The sequence below is a fragment of the Musa acuminata genome, chromosome BXJ3-7 (genome assembly GCF_036884655.1).
Source record: "Musa acuminata AAA Group cultivar baxijiao chromosome BXJ3-7, Cavendish_Baxijiao_AAA, whole genome shotgun sequence".
Taxonomy (NCBI): Eukaryota; Viridiplantae; Streptophyta; class Magnoliopsida; order Zingiberales; family Musaceae; genus Musa; species Musa acuminata.
In genome coordinates, this window is record NC_088355.1 from 13,627,599 (window position 1) to 13,647,905 (window position 20,307).

The window sequence follows — 20,307 nt, forward strand, 5'->3', positions numbered from 1 at the left end:
TTTTGAATAAAAAAATTATTGTAAATATACAATTTTTTTCTTTAATTTAATATATCCCAAAAACTCTATTCTTATTGTCTTTGATTTTTTTTTTCCTTATAGAAAACTGAATAAAAATTATCATTATCATAAAAAAAAAAAGTTACCACTGGAATTGCAATCTAATCAACATAGTGTTGGCATGCTACATACATTATCAGCTACATGGGTCAAATATTGTTTTATGCTTTGGTATGCTCATTCACCATTAATAATAATAATAATAATAATAATAATAATAATAATAATCCACCAATAATATTACAATAAAAATAATTATTAAAAGAAAAAATCAAGCTTTCTGAAGTACTACTCCTTTCTAAATGGACATCAACATGGTGCCAAATTATCATCATTGTATTTACTAATTGATAAAGTATTAAGAGGAAATTTAGAGGGGAAAAAATCAAAATTAATGTCTCTTCATAGAACTAACTTGTAATTAGAAAAAGCTCTAATTTTTTTATGTTCCTAAACTAAAAAGAACTCTATATTATTAGATCAACAAAAGCAGATAACTAAATTAGGTGTTGGATTTTTTATTTGCAAGTTAATTATTGAGAATTGGAGAAATATATAATATATTTTTGATTTTATTATGTTTTATTTGTATAATTATCTAAAAATCTAGGGCTTTTGAGGAGGTTCTTTTTGGTGGGTATTTTCAGAGGGTTTTCTTGAATTTATAACTCATAGTTTGTGTTTTGTGTGATGGATTTGATTACTAAAATCTTAATGACTAAAATCAACTTGATATGTTTAAGGATGAGTTTGATTAATTGAATCCATATATTTGGTTTAATTTCCTCTCTGCTATATCCCTCCATTTGTGATGGTTGGGATGGAATCAAACCTTCAACAATCCAATAGAGGAGGGTGTTTGTATTATTTCCTCTCAGATTTATTCATTGGTTGAAACATATTTTTCTGATTTGTTCTCTTTTCGCAATGCAATTCCATTGATGGGAAGATGATTGTGATTTAACGGTGACAATGGCTCATAATTCAGTTAGTAATTCATATTATTGTTAAACTGTCATTATGGTCATTAGACTATATATATATATATATATATATATATATATAATCCAAATAATACAATAATATATCCACTAAGCTTTGTTAAGCGATACCATTTTGTTCATCTCAAGGATTTGTTGTTAAAATTAAGATCATGGCACAAAGTTTTGCCTGTCATAAAAAAAGTGTAACATCAAAACAGAGTAGGAATCATAAGACATGAATTTAAATGATTAAGAGTGTGCAAGACAATAATGACTACATAAGGCACGCTTCCTTCCTTTTAATCATGTCAGTAAAGAATAATAAAAGACATGCAAAAGCATGGTATATTTTGGCACGTACAACAGTAGACATGCATGCATGTACAGTAGTGATACGTACCTCCTCCTTGCCTGCTCACTGCACTCCATCATGATGTGGTCAAATCATTAAGGTCAAGGCGGGGGTCCACGTAGGACCCACCACCAACATTGCATGCATACATGCATGCACGTACGAGATTTCGCCTTCATTATTTTGAGGCCCATTCGGAGTTGCTTTGCGTTTCACCATCTAATAAATGAGAACAAACAACTCTTTAATGGCTTGTTGTAACCATGCAGTCTTTCGACGGGATGATGGAGACCAGATGGTGGGTTGAAGGACGACCATCCCAAGTAAACCAGTAAAAAGAGAAGAAGGAAGAGAAGATGGTGGAGGTTTGACAATGGCGCTTCTCTCTCTCTCGTTCACCACAAGTTTCAACATCTGCCAAAGCTACCACAGAAGGAAGTCATGTGGAGGCACACTCCAAAGATCCCCCTTCCTAATCAATGAAAGCCCTCCCTTACCTACTTTTATGTGCATGTTTTCATCACACCACCAGTCTTTAAGATTCATTGCTATTATTCTAGTAAATAAGCACTCCAAATAAATATCTATTTCTTTTCAGCGCCTCAAACTTTCGCTTATATCATCTTCTTCTCGAGGGAGGCTGACTTTGCCCTCTGTGTTCAAACTCCTGATGTCCTTTAGACAACCAATGTTCATGCAAAAGAGAAAGGAAATCATCCCATTTCCACTACTACAATACTTTTGTCACTGACTGACCCTGAAAATATCAGTCTGATACATGCCTGTACATCTACCACTTGTCTGATACTGCACTAAGAAAACAGGACTTGGTAACGATCGAATCCTTGAGAAGAATCAATACTGAATGTAATCAAGGTTGCAGTATCATCTACAGCGCAGTGTAGCAGAGCTCCATGCAGAGGTTAGAGTCCAGCAGCTCCTCTATCATCTGCTCTATGTGATGCTCCTCCAAGTAGCTCAACTCTACCTCATCTTTCATGATCCAACCGCTCTCTACTTGTTGCTGCTGCACAGCCACTGCCAGCTTGTTCTGCTGCTGATCGCCGATGGCGATCGAGATCTTGTTGTCAGCGGTAAACGGAGGCAGCGGCTCTTGCACCGGTGAGGCTTTCGCTACAGGCTGGGGTGCTTGATGAGATGCCAAGTTGTAGCGGTGTAGCTTCGCAGTAAGAGCGGCCGACAAGTAGTTGGGCTTCGACGAAGGACCACAGGTGGGATTGAAGGGGAAGTTGGTTCTTGCTCTCGGACCGCACATGAGCCTCGCTGCTTCATCGTAGGCTCTCGCAGCATCCTCCGCGGTCTCGAACGTGCCCAGCCAAATCCTTGCCTTCCTACAATAAAGTTCAATTCGAGAGGTAAACGACACAGCCACCGGTAATCGAGATGCAATGGACAAGCTGAGATGAATGTATACAGCAGAGGATGGCGAATCTCCGAAACCCAGGAGCCCCAGTGCCGCTGCCGAACGCCTCGGTATCGCTGCTGTGGCCTAACCATGGCAGCAACTTGATCTCCTCCTGTTCTCGTGGGCAATGGAGTGGGGTGAAGAGGAAGATGGTGGTAGCTTGGGAAGGATGCGGGGAGCTCTGTTCTCGAGGAAGAGAAAGCTTGAAGGGGCCGAGCAGAGGGGTTGGGAGAAGGAGGGGGGGGGGGGGGGGGCTCTCTATTTAGCTTTTATGTGAGAGAGGTGGGGGGTCCATCCAAAAGCAGTCTGTAAGCCAATTTAGTCTTAAGACCAACAGCGTTTGGTCGTCATTAATATTGTATTCCATTAGACTTCCTTGTTTTGCGCCTAAGTATGTGCTTATCTGTCAATTACCTTCGGGGTGGGTCTTTGCATAATATAAATTATACCTCATGTAAAATGGTAAAAGCTTCATTGTGGTAATCCTATGTAGACATAATGACTGACTAAACATGCAATTGCTGATCATAATCCATATCTCATACATTCCTGCAATTAATACATTTCCCAGAGCACAGCATCTTATATCTAATCTCCAAACCTACCAGACATCTATGGCAGTGATTTGTCAGATGCTGGTCGATGACCCAAGTCATTTAGTTTAGGCTTATGTGTTCTATCTTTTTGGTTTGAGTTGTTTCCCTTTTCTCCTCGAAGAGGATCCCCATGAGATTGAATGAAATCCTCTGAACCAGCATGGCTTTGAACACCGCAGGAAGGAAACAAAGCAAGCAGTTGAACACGTATTCCAAGCAGTAGGTATCTCCTGCATTTTATCCAGGGTTTTCTTCTTGGAAGCCGTGGAGCAACACCTCCCATGGCGTGTCTTTCCTTCTTTTTACCATGACAGATGCAATGCACCAAACCCAGATACATACATATGTATATATCCGCTGCATGTGTTGCAGTCAACTACTGCATGGCTTTGGAACCTTGTGGGGCGGAGACAGTGCAGACCCATGCCCTGCTGCCTAAAGGAAGGAAACCTGTGCATATGCTGCATGGAGTCTCAGGGAAGACGACAACAAGTAAGGGATAGCTGCATGAACCTCCTGGCCGACGTGAGAAGAGCCTCCACTTCCCTCGAACAAGTTCTCACTGCAAGCCAAGTCAAACAGACAAGACTTCTCATGCCGCTGGTGCTGCCGCTGTTTCTGCCGCTGTTTCTGATTCCTGCAGCATCCATTATTGGCCAAAACTAGCATGGGGTGATCCTTCATATTCCCACAGTCCACCTGATGTTGGTTTTCTGTGCACTTCCATTGAACCAGTGATGACCTCCACTGCTCTCAGCTTCAATCTGCCGCTGTAGGTGTCAGACATAGTCATGCGGAGGAGCGTATCAGGTGGAGGTTTGCGCATAATGGCCTTCGGTGTTCTTGGCGTTGTGCTGCTGGCATTCTGTGGATGACTGATCGAAGTTTCCAGCACCACTGTTAAGCTGCATGGCTTTGTCCTGTGAATGATGCTTCCTCATTCAGGGAAGGAAGGATTCCATGGAAGTCCATATTCCTCCTACTAATGATGTACGATTGATGTTCTGGTCGACGATCAACTTGACTCAAAATCAAACTCTAATATAAGATAATGAATGTTTCAGACTAAGTTAATGATAATAGATTTATCCAACTCTTATATTAGTATCAATGAGGAGCTAAAAAGGAAATTACTAATCTCAAGTGCTGATTCGATTTCTATGATAGATTATGAGATGTACCAATAATGTTGCTTTGGATAATATACTTTGGGAACTTGATACCTTAATTCACTATTAATTCTGAAACATAAAAGCTACAAAAAAAATCATAACAAAAAGTAACTCAATCATTGTTAATTTCAGATATGCCCACATAATATTAGATTGTCACAAGATGCTGATAGGAGAATTGATCCATTAATTGTAGATTTTTTATATACTCTTTATTTTCAAGATAGGACTAAATTGAAATATCACATGAATGATTCATGTATCATCTCCAAATTTGACTCTATTAAAACACATTCATAGATTAGTATTATGACATGTGAAATCAAGTTTTGGATATCATATACATGGAGTGGTGGCTCACGGAAATCAATTTGGATTGGCTTCCTTGTGATAATTTTTTAGGTTATATTTGTGCATATAAATGAGAATAGTTGAACCTTGATTTGGACTTTGAGATTGTTAAATGTTATCACCAGGTGTGGCAATCAGCAATCCAAAAGCCTGAACATGCTATATCTACACAAGAAATATGTGTAATCCATGTCCAATTTGGGTTCATCCGATCCCAACCTGAGTCACTTTGGATGATGAAGACCCTACTTGTTCAACACTAAATCTTATTTACATACACTTAAAAGCAACTAAAAGCGATTGTGTTTTGTCGATTAAATTTGATGCCAAACAGATATTTAGAGAACATTTATTTCACTTCGATTTATTTTATTTTATGAACTAATTATAGACATAAATTTTATAATTTTATTTTAACATGAGTATATTTCTCAAATGAATAATAAATACTTTGTAAATGACTTCTACTGATAATAGATAATTAAATAAATAATATTTAATAATCTTAAGTTTGTTAGCGTAAATTTTGATTGTTTGAGTTAGAATAATGATTTGGATCCATTCGTCGTTCATCCCTAAATTTTGGATTGCAGTCAATGGATTCAAGATACAGATGGAAGTGTTACGAGGGCAAGACCTAGTGGTGGTAGCTTTGGAACCCCACTTCCATTGTTTCAAGTACAAGCATGTAGAACAAGTGATCGAGATGTTTTCCCATCAAAATTTTGATACCTTATTCATTCAGTAATCGTTTATCTTCCGTAAAATTACATTTAATCTCTAATTTACAGTTCTATCTTTGCAACATTCAAATGAAATTCTTTCGTAGTATTATTATTCATGGTGTCTTAAAATGATTTAAAGCGTTAAGAATACAAATTAAGTCATGTTTCATCTTCTGTCGTAATCCTCTAGATGGAGATCATGATAAAAAAAAAAAAATAATTAAGGTGGTATCTAAATGGAATATATATATTTTTTAATTTGGTTTCGAGCTTCGTATTGGGTTTGAGGTGGCATCCAGACATGAGTATTAAGACTATAAAAAAAATGAAGAGATCATATATAATTTTTTTTACGAGTTTAAACTTTTGGATTAAGATGATGATGATTTTATTTATTTATTTATTTATGTATATTATCAACATTAAGAAGGATCTCTGTTATGCATGCACTCACCAATCCAACACGGCTTGGCTTGTTGACCAAATTAAGTTATGGAAAGACGGGGGAATCCAATGCTAGAGTGGGTCAAAGATGGTGTTTGACACAATCGCAGATCCGGACTTCATGGGATGTGTTCGAAGACGAGGTGGCTTATGATGAGGACGTGATCTCGGTGGCCATCATGGTGATGGTGCTTGGGAGCTGGGGAATCAATCCATGGCACGCAATGGCATCCGAGGACGTGGGATCGACAACCATGCATGATGCACTCGAACATGTCACCATCCAACCATGCATGCAATGAGGTTAAGAAAGACTTTTTGAGGTTTCGTCTTTTGCATTCTTCTTTTATTTTCCATTGAATATAATAAAGCATTCGGATGGATCGAGAGAGAGGTCATGGCCAAGAAAAATGAAGCACCACAAGGACATGTTCTTCCGTTTGAGAAATGACGAGTTAAATGCGGTTTTCTAGTTCCAGGGAGTTTCTCAAGTTGTATGACCGAGACAAAACAACTCAATTAGAGTTGTACAAATTGAGTGAATATATTTCACACGGCTTCATGTGTTTAATAGCGAGTGTAGCCACTATTTCTTGGTCCAGTATATACCCCTTCCCCCATTCTAAAAATGCCAAATAAGTAGCAATGAAAAAAATAGGATTCCATCATGGGCTCCTATTTTTGGTCACGATCAATTACAAGTGAAGTTTTAACACTTAAGCAGGCATGTCCTACAGTTCACAACTGTGGGGACTTGGGATTTTAATCCGCATCGTCGGCTGTGAAATCAGGCTCAGGTGGCTTTTGCAATCTCACCAGCTCCCTAACACTACGGTTCCGGAGCCGATACACACTTCGGAGGGCGTTAGCTGCAAATCGTGATGCATAGATGGCTGCACCGAGGCTCGTTGTGCCCCCGACCAAGTTGTTTCTGAGTCCTGCCTCCTCTTCCCGCTGTTGGAGATCCACCATCTTCCTCCTGGCATGGCGCCGCCATGCGGCTTGGATAAAGCAAGCTGCCCACGTCCTCCACAGCTGTGAGTAGAAGCGAAATGTATGCTGAACTTGCCTGCTATGGAGTCGCCTGAACTGGCCTGCCACGAATTTTAGTTCATCGGCATTTAACGCAAAAGCTTCGACCTCCTTCAGGGCCTTCACTGTCCTAGTCGAAGTTGGAAGATTACCACCGGACTTGGGATCCAAAGCCCAGGTCAACAGCTCCTCGCCACAGAAATCACGCTCTTTCAGAAAACTTCTATTGAAGAACCCACTTCGTCCACCGTCAGTGGTTATACTCTCCAGTCGTCCACGAATGATGAAGAGCATCTCATCGACCGGATCTCCCTCCCTCAAAATATATGTATTCTCTGTAAAGAGAGTAGGTTTTAGTCGCTCACAAATTGCATCCAGCAATCGTTCATCCAGATTCTCGAACAGAGGGACCTGCAGACCGAGAAAGGAGTCCAAGTCTATAAATTTCAAGTATCTTGGTGATAGGAAATTACCAATTATCAGACAGACAAACCTACCCTCTTAACCAATGCCAAACAGAGATGTCGTTTGATATCTCGCCTAAGGTCCTTGGGAAGGCTCTGAACCAAGCCTTCTTCATCTACTCCTCTTGTCTCCAACCACTTATACTGATCATATCGTCTAACACGTTCTCTGAGATCTGATGGCAACATCCGATGGTGCATCCATAGCTCTGAGTCACGCCTTTTAACTCTCATCTCTTCGAGCCGTATTGCCATTGACTGAAGATATGTCTGGAATAATAGTACAGATATCAGATAACGCAGTTCCACTTTTCTAAAAGCTACCAAGAGAGAAAAAGGAAAATTTGATGGTCAATGCAAATAAAAGGCCAAAAAAAAACCAACATTGCCAACTTTACCTGCATGTTACCTATAAGGAGGGCAAATAGAACAAGTCCAAGTACGGCAATTGCAATTGAGAAGATAACCTCCCCAAGATAAGTACTCGTTTGAAGACCTTGGCCGAGGGTACTGTTGCATATATGATGTGAAAAGGTTATATAGTCAAATATCAGCAAGCACAAAAAGGTTTCATACGTGGCATGTGAAAGACCTTATCATTCTCAAATTACTATTTGGTTCCAATATGATAAATAATTAAGTAATGTATATCTAAGTACCGCACTGACAATGACCTCACAATTCACTAATCTAAGACAGATCAACAATGAAAAAGAAGGCCGGAAGCAGTTTAAAATGAGGATGAAGGGCCAGGAAACAAATTAGTAACCGAAAAATCAGGTCAAAACCAATAATAATAATGTTAATAGTAAGCAGATAAAATAATTTCCACTAAAGAAAAGGACATGTTGGTAAACTGAGACAGGACAAATTTTCGTTTCCACCATTGCATGCACTGACTGTTGACTACAAAGTCTAGCTGGTTAGCAATTTGGCAATGCTCAGGAATTATATCGACAGCTTTCTAATGAAAAAATCCTGGGAATATCAGTTACATTTCAGAAGCTTTCTTGTGTTGCAACTTGTGTATAGCCTTTCCACACACAGTCTTCAGCATCACAGTGTACAGTACAAAAAATTTGAGAAACAGCGATTGCAGTTAAGAATTCAAGTATTAACTATACTATGGCACAACAGTTTTAACATCAGAATCTGAACAGACTATAGGCTTACAATCATATCCAAATATCAATAAGATCCTATAAATATTGTATGGATGAATCTGGTTAGAGGGACTTCAGTTAAACAAACAGCAAGATCATTAAATGAATGAAGATGCTTAAAAGAAGAAACATGAATTAAAAAAGATGATAGATAAAAATAGATGGTAGAGAGAGAAAATGGACTATAAAACAAACATCTGGTGTACAAGGGCTGGCCATTAAATAGGCTATTGCAATGATCAAGTTACTGTTGATCATGAATTAACATATTGTCACAATTAGCATGGATTGCAACCTAGGTTCTGTAGTTTCAAACAAGAATCTCCATGGCCAACCATAATGCAATGAACAATAACAAGGTAATTCATGAGGATAAGATGTTGGCAACTTTTATAAAATGCATCACTAGCAACACCATCAGTATGGGAACAAATAAGGTGGCTAACCATAGTACACTTACAAACAAATTGGTAACTCTAAATCTATTGACATGTCTATGCTATGTACCTTTTAAAAGAGGGTCAACTAAATCTATTGACAAGTAAGAGAAGTTTGCAAGAAACTTCTCTTAACTATTTGCACATGCAAGATTACCTAATGTCTATTTTCCAACTAGTCTGGAAAGATTATGTTTCCTTCACTACAAATTTAATACCAAACCTACAACAGAAACCAAGATGAAGAAAGAGATGTATAACAATATCACATGCCATATTTCAGATTAATGTCATATGTTGGAAAAATATGGCTAGGTTCAAACCAGAAAAGCTTATTGACACTCCCACAAGGATCAACATAACTTTAGTACACAATTAAATACCAAAATGTCAAGAACATTAGTGGAAAAGAACACAAAATATGTTTCTCAGATTGACAAAAAAAATCAGGTTACTTCTTTGAGCGTCTATATCCTAAGATGATAAAAAAGACGAATCAATAATTTGCAACTTTTAGTTGCACAGAGCATACAAGTAGATGAACTTACAAGCACCTTGTATAAATTTAACTACAGACAGATTAATAGTGAGGGACCAATAATATAGGCAACAACAGTGACAAAGAAGAGCATTACCTTAAATTCTGCAGACCCCACCAGAAACAATAGGCAAGCTTGATACAGAATTCTTTTGATGCAACAATATTAGAGTTCAAGAACTGCTCAAAAATTCCAAAACTGAAGAACGAATTGTCATCATGAGGTAAACATAAATCTTGAAGAACTTGTGCACTGACATTCTGCCACTTGTCATAACCATCAATATGTTCATTGCCACAATACAAGAAATTTGCGTTACATATGTCATTTTTTGTTTTACAAACTGCATGCCAACAATCATCTTCACGCTCAACAGCCAGCACGTACCAGAAAGCACCGACAACCTGCACAAACACAACAAGTATAAAAACAGCACTATGCACACAATACTATATGATGTCGATTTACACAATATGAGACCTAGAAATTTGTCAGGCTGGATGAGTTAAAATCCAACCATACACTTCCAAGTGTAGCCAAATCTATGCACCAGAAAATGCTGAGAAGGCAGTGTGAAAACCAATATCCCAACAAGCTTGATAGAGAACAAAAATGGAAAGGAAAAAAAGACATACACAAAGCCTAAGAGCAAACAAAAATAAGAAAGAAAAGAAAATGGCATACAAATAACTATTAGTATTACAAAAGATTTAACACCTGAATCGACATGTATATCAACATTACAGATGTGATCGTTTAGATGTACTATACCAGTCCGTCCACCAACTGGTATCAATAATAGACCAAGATCCAAATCATTGTCTTGCTATTTAAGCAAAAAAAAAAAAGAGAAAGGACAAATTCCTAACTATAGTTTATCAACTTAAGGCATGCTCACATAAGAACACTCTTTAGTTGATCTACAGCAAAGGTAAACAAATCAAGAAAGTAACATCAATTAATCAGGTTGCTAAACCAAAGCGGAATACTTACATGACAAGCTAGCATATACCACAATAAATAATATGCAGCACCTGCCCAAGCACTTTCCGCAAAGACACCAGCAGTCCTCTTTAGTTCTGATGTTAGAGGAAGAATGCGAGACAATCTAGGAATATACTGAAGCAGAACAATGGCAAACAACGCATTTTTTGTAGCCAACACATCTGATCCTTTAGATCTGTGAAGGAACCTCCAAACTACAATCTGCATGTAATTATTTAGACAGAGATCATTTTACATAAATTAGACGAAAGGCCAAAAATTTGGGCAGTGAATTTAGAGAACAAGAGCAAAGAAGCAAAATAGAGAAATTTACCAACCAACATATGTATTAACAGATTTGATATTTTAAACCACAACTAGAGAAATCAACCAAAATATTAGAAGTCCTGAGTTTGCTCTTATATGCAAAGTAAGACACTAAGGGTATATACATACATATATATATATATATATATATATATATATATATACATATACATATATATACATACATATACATATATATATATATACATATACATATACATATACACATATACACATATACACATATACACATATACACATATACACATATACACACACACATATATATATATATATATATATATATATGACACAACCATTAATTTAGATTAATTCTACCTATAGCTAAGCCTTTAAGTTTCTGCCAAGTTCTTTAGCCTTTGCAAATTCATGGGCATTATCTATTTTCTACAATTAATATTTGTTTGGCTGATGCGATTAGTATGTGTATTATGTTAATCTTAAGTTGCTAGAAATATGCAAGATATTCTTGACTATGCTTCTGGTTTTCTAAGTATCAAAATTAAGAAGGCTTAGGCACCATTCAGAGATACATCATTAAGATCAAGCTACCATACACCATATTTCTACACATAAACAATAATGCAATCTGGTATCAATAGTGTAAAATTAATTAGAAGGAGATTGTTTCCTCATAGTAATAGTGAACAAAGAGAAACATGACTTATATAAAATCAAGATATCCAGATAACTACATAAGAACACAACAGACCTGTGGAAGTGGCAGGACTGAGAGAAAGTCAATAATAAAGTTGCTTCTTAAGTATTGTTTTGCAATCTGTGCAGGGTCGATAACAAGTTCACCTCTGCCAAAAACCCGGGTTGATGGAGCAATGTAAGCAGTACGAAATTGAAGAGCCATACGAATAAGATAGAAACAATCAATGATTGTCCGCACTGTAGTTGATGCAATCGCTAACTTCCGGTCTATACCAAGGCAAGTTGATTTTTCATTTTCATCTTTTATGGGAAGATAAAAAAATAAAGGATCCACTGCTACTGCAAGAATACATGATATTACAAAAAGCCTGTTCATTAGGATAAGAAATTTATCTTGAGGATCAAAAATCTTCTTCTCAGAAACCTTCAGATCTTCTGGAAAAACTTCCCTAGAAGCACCAAACCGAAATGACCGACCAAGAAATTTAAGTCCTTCAGGTCCTTTTCTCACTCCTCCCTTCAAGGATCTTGATGTGCTCTTTGATCCTCGACCATGCCCCTCAACATTGAATGTGCATCTATTCATTCTCTCTGTGTCAGAAGCATGGGACAATCTAGGGCTTGATTCTTCCAGCCTATGAATCAAAATCAAATGTGTATTCAGTAGGACAAAGCCAAGGAGACAAATAGATTCATGTCTAATAACAAGTACATACTGTTAAGTTGCCACAGAAAAGTTAACTAAACAAAAATTTCAACTTTTGCTGAAATCGATCCTTCTTTAGTGCAAATGCATCTGCTCAAGAATTTGGCTCCTCTACAACAAATCATACATATTCACCTATTTGCACAATCAATTTCCCAAACTACAGGAATCATAGAATTCAGACCACCTTTGTTGAGTTCATGGATCACAAAAATGATACCACTTCCGCTTTCATTCACACAAGAAAGCCAGAGTGTAGTGCAAAGTTCTTGGTCACACTTATTATTCGAGACAGATCACACTAATTTATAAATATTAACAACTTATGATGAAGATTAACATACACAACAATGTTTCATGGATAGAAAGAATCCAGCACATGAAAACTGCATAAAAAACATGTAACCCCTAGAACGGATGCACTAAGACAACTTTAAGGGAAAAAAAAGGATCAAGATACTATGGTATAACCATTAAAAACGAATTCAATAAGTGAGGAAAAATTCTTATGCTCAGTTAAATAATTAGAATTATCATGAGAACTATAACCAGTTTTACATACTTTTTTCATAAATAAACATGTAAAAGGAAACATAAAGAAGCTTTCACTCCCAATTGTGTTTAGCTGCACGATGATATTTTAACATTAATGTATGTATCAGATCCACTTTCAGCAAAATAAAAAATATAAGGAAGCTTTTTTTAGAATAGAATATTATATGCAAAAGAAATTATTAATTGTACACAATTAAAAAACTCATCAACTTAATAATAGCAACAAATTGAGATCGTTAAGCAGCCATACAATGACAAACATTTAAATTAAGGCATCTGTTATAACTAACACACCTCAAAAAATTTTCTCTCTGGCCATCCATGTATTGTGCTTTGTAACCAAAGTCAAACATCTTGCATATCATGTATTACAAAGACTAATAACTATTAACTACCATGATCTGACCATCTATAGGATATTGAACATCAGCAGAGAAATATCCAAGACTTGTCAGGGCCCTGCACAGAAAAGCAGTTAGAGTTATTGACCACAGCAAGGAGCATATCACAAAGGGAACTATGAAACTGATGATACTAATAAGATGCTAAACTTGCATTATGCTTGAATATGAAGCCTTACTAATGATTAAGGTATTTCAGTAATAGAATAGGATACAGACAGCATACCCAACAACAAAGAGGCACAAAATTGGCATGACCACAACATATGCAGAAAATGTAAAGCATAAGCCACTGGACTGGACAATAGAACATGAAAATCCAAAGCAACATGACCTTGGTATCAGATTAAACTAAAGCACCACACTCTACAAAGTTTTGTGTACATAAGGATGAGAATAATTGCAATATCATTCATAAGCAATACATGAGGTGTCAAAGAAGAATTGAATCAGATGATATCATGTCACCCAAGACATCCAGTTTCACAGTCATGTTCACCAGCTATAACAGTCAAGCATGTTCGTAGAAGAGACAGGAAATGGAGCAACAGTAGTGAAACTCATCATAATAGAACTCTTCATAATTTATTCTTAATCAAATTGTGTAAGTGTTGATGGTTCTTTTTCTTTTACTTTCCATAGATGGATGAACCTGGCTTGTCGGAGCAATTAAATTTAGGTTTTCTTTCTGTGTGGCATGAGACCATGAGTGTGCAATCAAGTCCTTAAATGTCACTCCTGCTAACCAGAGTTAAACGAGGTACGTTATTTTCCAATAACGATGTTTCATGATTACACAGGAGTAGCGCCTGCCAAAGGCAACATAGTACCAACACCCATACCAGTGGTCTCGACAATAATTAGACTGCTAGCAGAAGCCAAAATAGCCTTGTTATCACAACTCATTGCAACAACAATAACTAAAGCCTACAAACTCAAACGCGAGTTTGGTAAGGATGAACCAAGGGTTTCAGGATCAAAGATCTGTGGTACCCAAGTGCAGTAGAAGGATGAAATTGATTGAGATATGCCAAGTTTGGTCTTTCTGGCTCTGATTAGTAACTTATCCGTGACAGGCATATTACTCATAATCTTCACTCGCCGTGGTGTGAATTCCTATCAACTCAGCGAGTATAAGCCCCAAATCAGGAACAACGTCAGTAAAATACATCAACTAACCAAGAAAAGAAATCACAGGAGTAGAAGCAAAAGAGAAAAAAAGCGATCGGCAAGAATTTCAGGTCCAAACCAAGATTCAACCCTGGAATCGAAGCATTAGCACCAACGTTTGAAACAAACAAAAGACGACGATTAGAAGGAGAGATAGGTACGCTTTTACCTCGATAGCGCAAAGAAGGGCCGACAAAAGATGATCTCGAAGGTTTCGCCCACAAGGAAAGGCTTTCGGAGAACCGGTCGACCGTGGAGAAGCTCCGGAGGACGGCGGTGGACTGGAAGAGACGGCGAAGGGATGGATATGGACAGCACTCGACCACCAGTCTTTAAGCCGTTCCCCTGAAGAAACCAAACCGGCGCTCCAAGAAATGATCAACCAAACCGTTCACACTTGAGTGATGCTACGCAAACGAAAAAATTGACGACCGAAGACAAGAAATGCTGCCGTGGCGCGCATCAAGGGGCGAGGTCGGGCCGGATCGTCTCGTGATGTGTGCCAAATCAGCTCCTCGCGATCGAAATCGTAACCCATATTTCGGATTCGTATCTTCCACCCGATAGATCACCTTCTCTGTTATTGGACAAAGCTGTGGGGCCTTCAGAAAATTAACCCATGATGCATCGCAAGGAAGGTAGATCCCGCGTCTTGGGTTGGAATATAATTTGTATTTCGAACCGGTTTGCGAACTTTATTTTCTTCCAGTTATCCCGGGTCAGGTTATTAATCGGGGCGGTCGGATTCGACGTGTAAGGAGCGGCATTCGAGGACGCAATTGCGCCGTAAAAAGACTGTCATATCCTCCAAGTTGACCAAAAAACACATGAAGAATCCACCAAATTAAAGAGAAGGTGGAGTGGCACTTTGGTCTCCCACGACAAGGGTGGCCGCCCGTGATGCCACGAGGGAATAAGAAATAATTAGGCCTTCAACATTTTTTGCACATGATAGAATGCATCTTTTATGGTGATTTATTGACGAGCATTGTTTTTTTTGTTCAATATTTAAAGGAAGAACATATATATATATATATATATATATATATTATAGTAATACAATATTAGTTTAATATAAGCCAAATAACTCCCAAAATCGTTGCTTGATGGGCTGGAAGCACGCGACGGTGTGCAACGCGGCGGGTGAGTTCTCGGGTCGTGCTCCCTTCCCGGTCGAAGAGAGCGAAGTGTGCGCGTCTTTGTCCTTCGCTGGAGGCGTCGACGATGGAAGCTGCAGGTGACCATCCACCCTATTTGTTCCTCTTTTCTTCTTCCCCTTGATCTGTTTGTTGTGTACTGATCGAGTATATTTGAGTGTTCGACTCCCACCGGAATCTAAATTTCTTCATGCCATCTTAAACCCTATTTTGCATGATTATATTTTCATGCAAAATCCAAAGGATAACCATGAATGAGAAGTAATCGTACAATGACAATCACCCTTAATGCAAAATCAGCATTCAGCTTTCTACAAAATAATATCTTTAGTTAAATTAAGAATATTTGATATTTTAATTCATAGTTTCTAACAAAGATTCTTTTAGGTCTCGATATTTGGTTTTTTATACCATTAGTATTAATTGCCTCGATCTACCGTTCTCCTTAGCAAGCACATTCCCATGTCATCTCGAGCCATTCATTTTCATTTTTGTCTTCTATGAAAACATTCATATGAGTCGTAACATGAAATTTTATCATGAGTCTTCTTCGGAAGTTTTGCTTGTTGACAAGCTTAAAATTAACATATGACTTGCATGTGATTCTTTGATGAACCTTTTTCTTGCCAAGAGGTGTGATCTGTCTCTTAGCACAAAACTGCTTTGTAATGTGTATGTGAGTAATCACATTCTTCATTTGAGCTCTACTAGGCTTTGTCGCTGGGGTAGATTTAGATAGCACCTGATTTTTGTTGCAATTTTGTTGGATTTGTCCGAGACAAGAAAGTGGAATTGATTTTTTTTTTCATTTTCGTTCAAATTCTAACATGGCACAGTCAATTGGTTAAACTTTTTAACAGTCAGAAAATTAAGTTTTGTGACTATTAGCCAGTGTTTCCTTAGTTCATGACTAATATAATCCGTAACAATTTTTTTTCACCATAGCTGATTTTATTTTGTGTTCTTTGGCCTCTTCATGAGGCTCAGTGGTTACTTGAGAGAGATTTTCTACGGCTGCCTTTGAATAATTTCCAAACTATTTTTCATTTCGAGTTCTCAGTTTTTGCTAATCGAGTGTTGAAACTTTCTCAGTCAAACCTCTCCACGATCATGCATGTGTGATGGGAATAATTATGATCATATCCTAGGTTGGAGATTTTAGCTGAAACTCATCGTGAGCGAAATTTCACCCCAAGACAGTGTTCACATGCTTTTGTTTTTTCTTTATCTATCTAGATTTTCTTCTTTCTCTAATTCTTTTCTTTTTATGCTGGATATACTTTTATTTGCTTCACTTGATCGAATCCAGTTAATTTTATAGTTCAATTCCAACAATGAAATCCTAATATCCATTATTGTTCCCTGTTGGGATAACAATAATGACTGTTGAACATTCAAATTTGGAAGTGTTTCTGGTTTTATCATTGGATGATAATAAACAATAAAAATCTCTCTTGTTTTAAATGAAGATGATATGAAGTACGTTAAGGAACTAGCATCTGGAATGTGCTTGTGCATGAGGGTAACTGGGAATGGAAGGAGTTACAAAGTTGATTCTTATATGGATTTCACATTTGAGTCTTATGGTCCTAGAACAAGACTTATATATTTTAGGGTTATTAGATCTTTAATTGCCAAATTTTGACCTTCAATATTTTATTTATCCTGCTTAGCTCCCTTATTAAAAGAGACATCTGGTGCAAATAATACCCAGATTTATATGTTAATATATCTTCATCCTGAGCTTCTAAAGTTGTATGTATTGCACAGGCTCCGCGTCACACACAAAAGAAGCAGAATCGCTGGGCTACGCTCAGAGTAGACTGTAACTAGTAATACAAAAAAGCTCAAAAAATGAGCAAGAGGTTGTCAACTTGTGAAAAGAACAAAAACAATCCAGAGCCAACAGCGCAATGGTATGTTCTTAAGGTCACAATAGGTCCACCTTTTGGAGTTCAATGTGCCGGAACTATGTTCAAAATAGCTGTCAATGACGCAATCATGACTTGGTAAATTCATCTCGAAATTATAGGAGATCCAAGGAGAAGAACAGCAAAACCAAAGCTGCTAGATATATGTGCTGCCACTTCCTGGAACACTCCAGCATTTACTTTGTCCGAGGAAGAAGGAACTGACCACCAAAAAGGGCAGGTTATGCTTTAGCATTCTTTATCATTTCATAGGATTTTGTTTTTGGATTTCTTAATTCTGAAATCTAAATTGTAAAATATCACTTCATCTCACTTCGCTCTGTTTTCTTTTTTTGCATCTTATCGGAAAGTAGATTCACCACACTTTTCCATTTATGAACTGTAAAAGACAAAAAAAAAACGAAGGAAAAGATAGCTTTGCTGAACAGAGGAAAAAGAGAAAAGGAGTACAGCTGAGCAAAACCTCACAAATCTATCAAGTCACCAGAAACAAAAAAAAAAAGATATTCAAAATTGAAAAGGACAACTCTTTATGCATTCCACTTCTAATTGACGCCAGAACATCTCCTATCAGAACAGTGATTTCGTAATTATATTTTTTGTTTATCATCCTATTGTTGATGTTTAAGTATTGGAGGATGTGGTACGTCTTGCACATTCTTTGGTGGTGAGGTTTTTCATATTTTAGCTTTGGAAAAGAACTTAGTAATGTTTTGATGGTTTTTGTTCTTTTCCTGGTTTGAGATGCAAAGCCAAAACTTCAGAGATGATACTCAGCATATTTGAAATCTTTGGTCATGTTTGCAGCCCACTTGGGGATGAAAGCATTATATGAATAATTTATTTCACCTGATATCTGTGGAAAGCATTGAAAATACAGAAGTACAATTTTGATGATGCCTTATGAGTGGCGGAAGAGATGGTGAGTAAATCCATCCAGCCAGGGTATTTGTGTGCTTTGAGAAACCAAATCAGCATTCTTAACCTCTGCCTCCTGGAAAGGCTCATTAATGGAGGAGAGATCATTCCTTGGTGAATAGAAATTGTTTGATGCTTTACTTGTTCTCCACCTCAGCTACTATAAAAGTTAGAAGTGCTTGCAGCTTGATTCCATACATCTGTTAAGTTCTAGTGAAACATGCAGGTTCACCTACAAGATTACAATAATGATGGACACAATCACAACTACAATCCTGGAGTGCTTCAGTGAACCTAAATCTTGTAGGGATGAGTGCAGCTGAAGAGCACACTGGGGAAGCAACACTATGGTTTCTCAAGCTTTCGGGACATTCTTAAACTAAATTTCGTCCGTGTGGTCCGTTAAGATGAGAGGATAATCTTTTTGTTCACCGACTTATGTAGAATGAATAAGCAATTATTGGCTATATGTTCAGAAGATTGTGGATTTATGTCAGCCATCCAGTTTTTGTTCACCTGCTTTATAAAGAATGAATCAGCAATTATTAGCAATATGTTTATGAGATTGTGTATTTGTGTCAGCCATCCAGTTTTAAGAGACTAGAAGGGATTGCCATTGTGCTGTCAGTGAAGATGAGGAGGATGAAAAATAAAGAGGCTGACCATGTTCAATTTCATGTTCAGTATTGGGTTTTAGCACCTGACCTTGTTGAACTTTGCAATCCTATGAGAGCGTAAAGCAGCTATGCATATGGTTTATTTTGTTCTCCTTAGGTTGTTGCATAATTATCTCAGGGATTGTTGTTCATCTTAGTTTGTGTTGCTTGAAGAACTAAATGAACTTTGGTTTAAGAAGTTCAAGAAATTGGTGGGGAATGGTTGTTCATGTCATCCCGATCCTGAAGAAGTTAAATGAGAGTTTCAAGTGGATGCTTGGGATCAGATTATTAACCAAGTTAAATGAGATTCTCATTTCGATACTACAAATTATGAATTCTAGTTTCATTATAAGTTCTTGCCAGTATCTGCAATCGATTGATTGCTTACCTAAACCAATCAAATTTGTTGGTACATGAGATTGTTAGAAATTGGATGTGGAAAACTCAAAATGACACTCATTATTTATTACTGATCTCATTTTCATAAATTTATCTTTTTTGACGTTGCATAAAGTTATTTGTTGGTTTAATTCTTTGATCGGTCTAACTATATAATGACTGAATAATTCGTAATCTGTATAAAGGAATCTGAAGTCTCTTCCATAATATATAATTTTCAAGATGTTTCTCTCCAAGAATTTTTCACTTTTTATTTTTGTTCCTCAATTGTCAAAAAGAGAAACAAAAAAATCCACGTAAGGCTTTTATGTTATAGGATAATGATTGCGCTTCCAATTTCATGTTGGAACAGAACCAAAGATAAGCAAGCAGGACTTACTAACCCACAACCGAGGAAGCAACTCTATAACACTGTCCAAGGGTGACAAGATTTGGGCATGCAAATGCAGAAGAATCTGGATATCAGAGAAAGCATGAGAAGATCCTTTGAGACATGATATAAAGCTTTGCGATCGCTCAGGAATTTTGCTATAAGCAGCAAGGTGTATGCCTCGCCTCTTTCAAGCCGTGGAATCATTTCCTTGTAAGGAAGAACATTATACTTTGTTCGGAACTTCTTCTCATTATGCACAAAATGTATTGTAAAAATCAAGTTCTCCTACGTGCAGTGCAGTG

General features: G+C 37.3%; 2 protein-coding genes and 1 long non-coding RNA gene across 3 annotated transcripts; 1 reads left to right on the top strand and 2 right to left on the bottom strand.

The window, feature by feature from the left end:
* Positions 1–2,054: 2,054 nt before the first annotated feature.
* LOC135642443 (ethylene-responsive transcription factor ERF003-like) lies at positions 2,055–3,043 on the bottom strand. The gene is made up of 2 exons (XM_065158598.1): positions 2,831–3,043; positions 2,055–2,747 (listed from the first exon to the last, which is right to left on the bottom strand). Exons 1-2 carry the CDS (start codon positions 2,911–2,913, stop codon positions 2,285–2,287), a joined length of 546 nt encoding a protein of 181 aa, XP_065014670.1. The 5' UTR covers positions 2,914–3,043; the 3' UTR covers positions 2,055–2,284.
* Positions 3,044–6,634: 3,591 nt separating this feature from the next.
* On the bottom strand, positions 6,635–14,938 carry LOC103991967 (probable cyclic nucleotide-gated ion channel 5). Its single transcript, XM_009411516.3, has 8 exons — positions 14,738–14,938; positions 13,292–13,456; positions 11,789–12,371; positions 10,738–10,950; positions 9,841–10,148; positions 8,004–8,115; positions 7,639–7,875; positions 6,635–7,552 (listed from the first exon to the last, which is right to left on the bottom strand). The coding sequence occupies exons 2-8, from the start codon at positions 13,360–13,362 to the stop codon at positions 6,872–6,874; spliced, it is 2,205 nt and encodes a 734-aa protein (XP_009409791.2). The 5' UTR covers positions 13,363–13,456; positions 14,738–14,938; the 3' UTR covers positions 6,635–6,871.
* Positions 14,939–15,665: 727 nt separating this feature from the next.
* Positions 15,666–19,089, top strand: LOC108953373 (uncharacterized). The gene is made up of 3 exons (XR_001979037.2): positions 15,666–15,805; positions 17,496–17,641; positions 17,758–19,089. It is a non-coding gene; the product is annotated as an uncharacterized LOC108953373 (long non-coding RNA).
* The last annotated feature ends 1,218 nt before the right edge of the window (positions 19,090–20,307 follow it).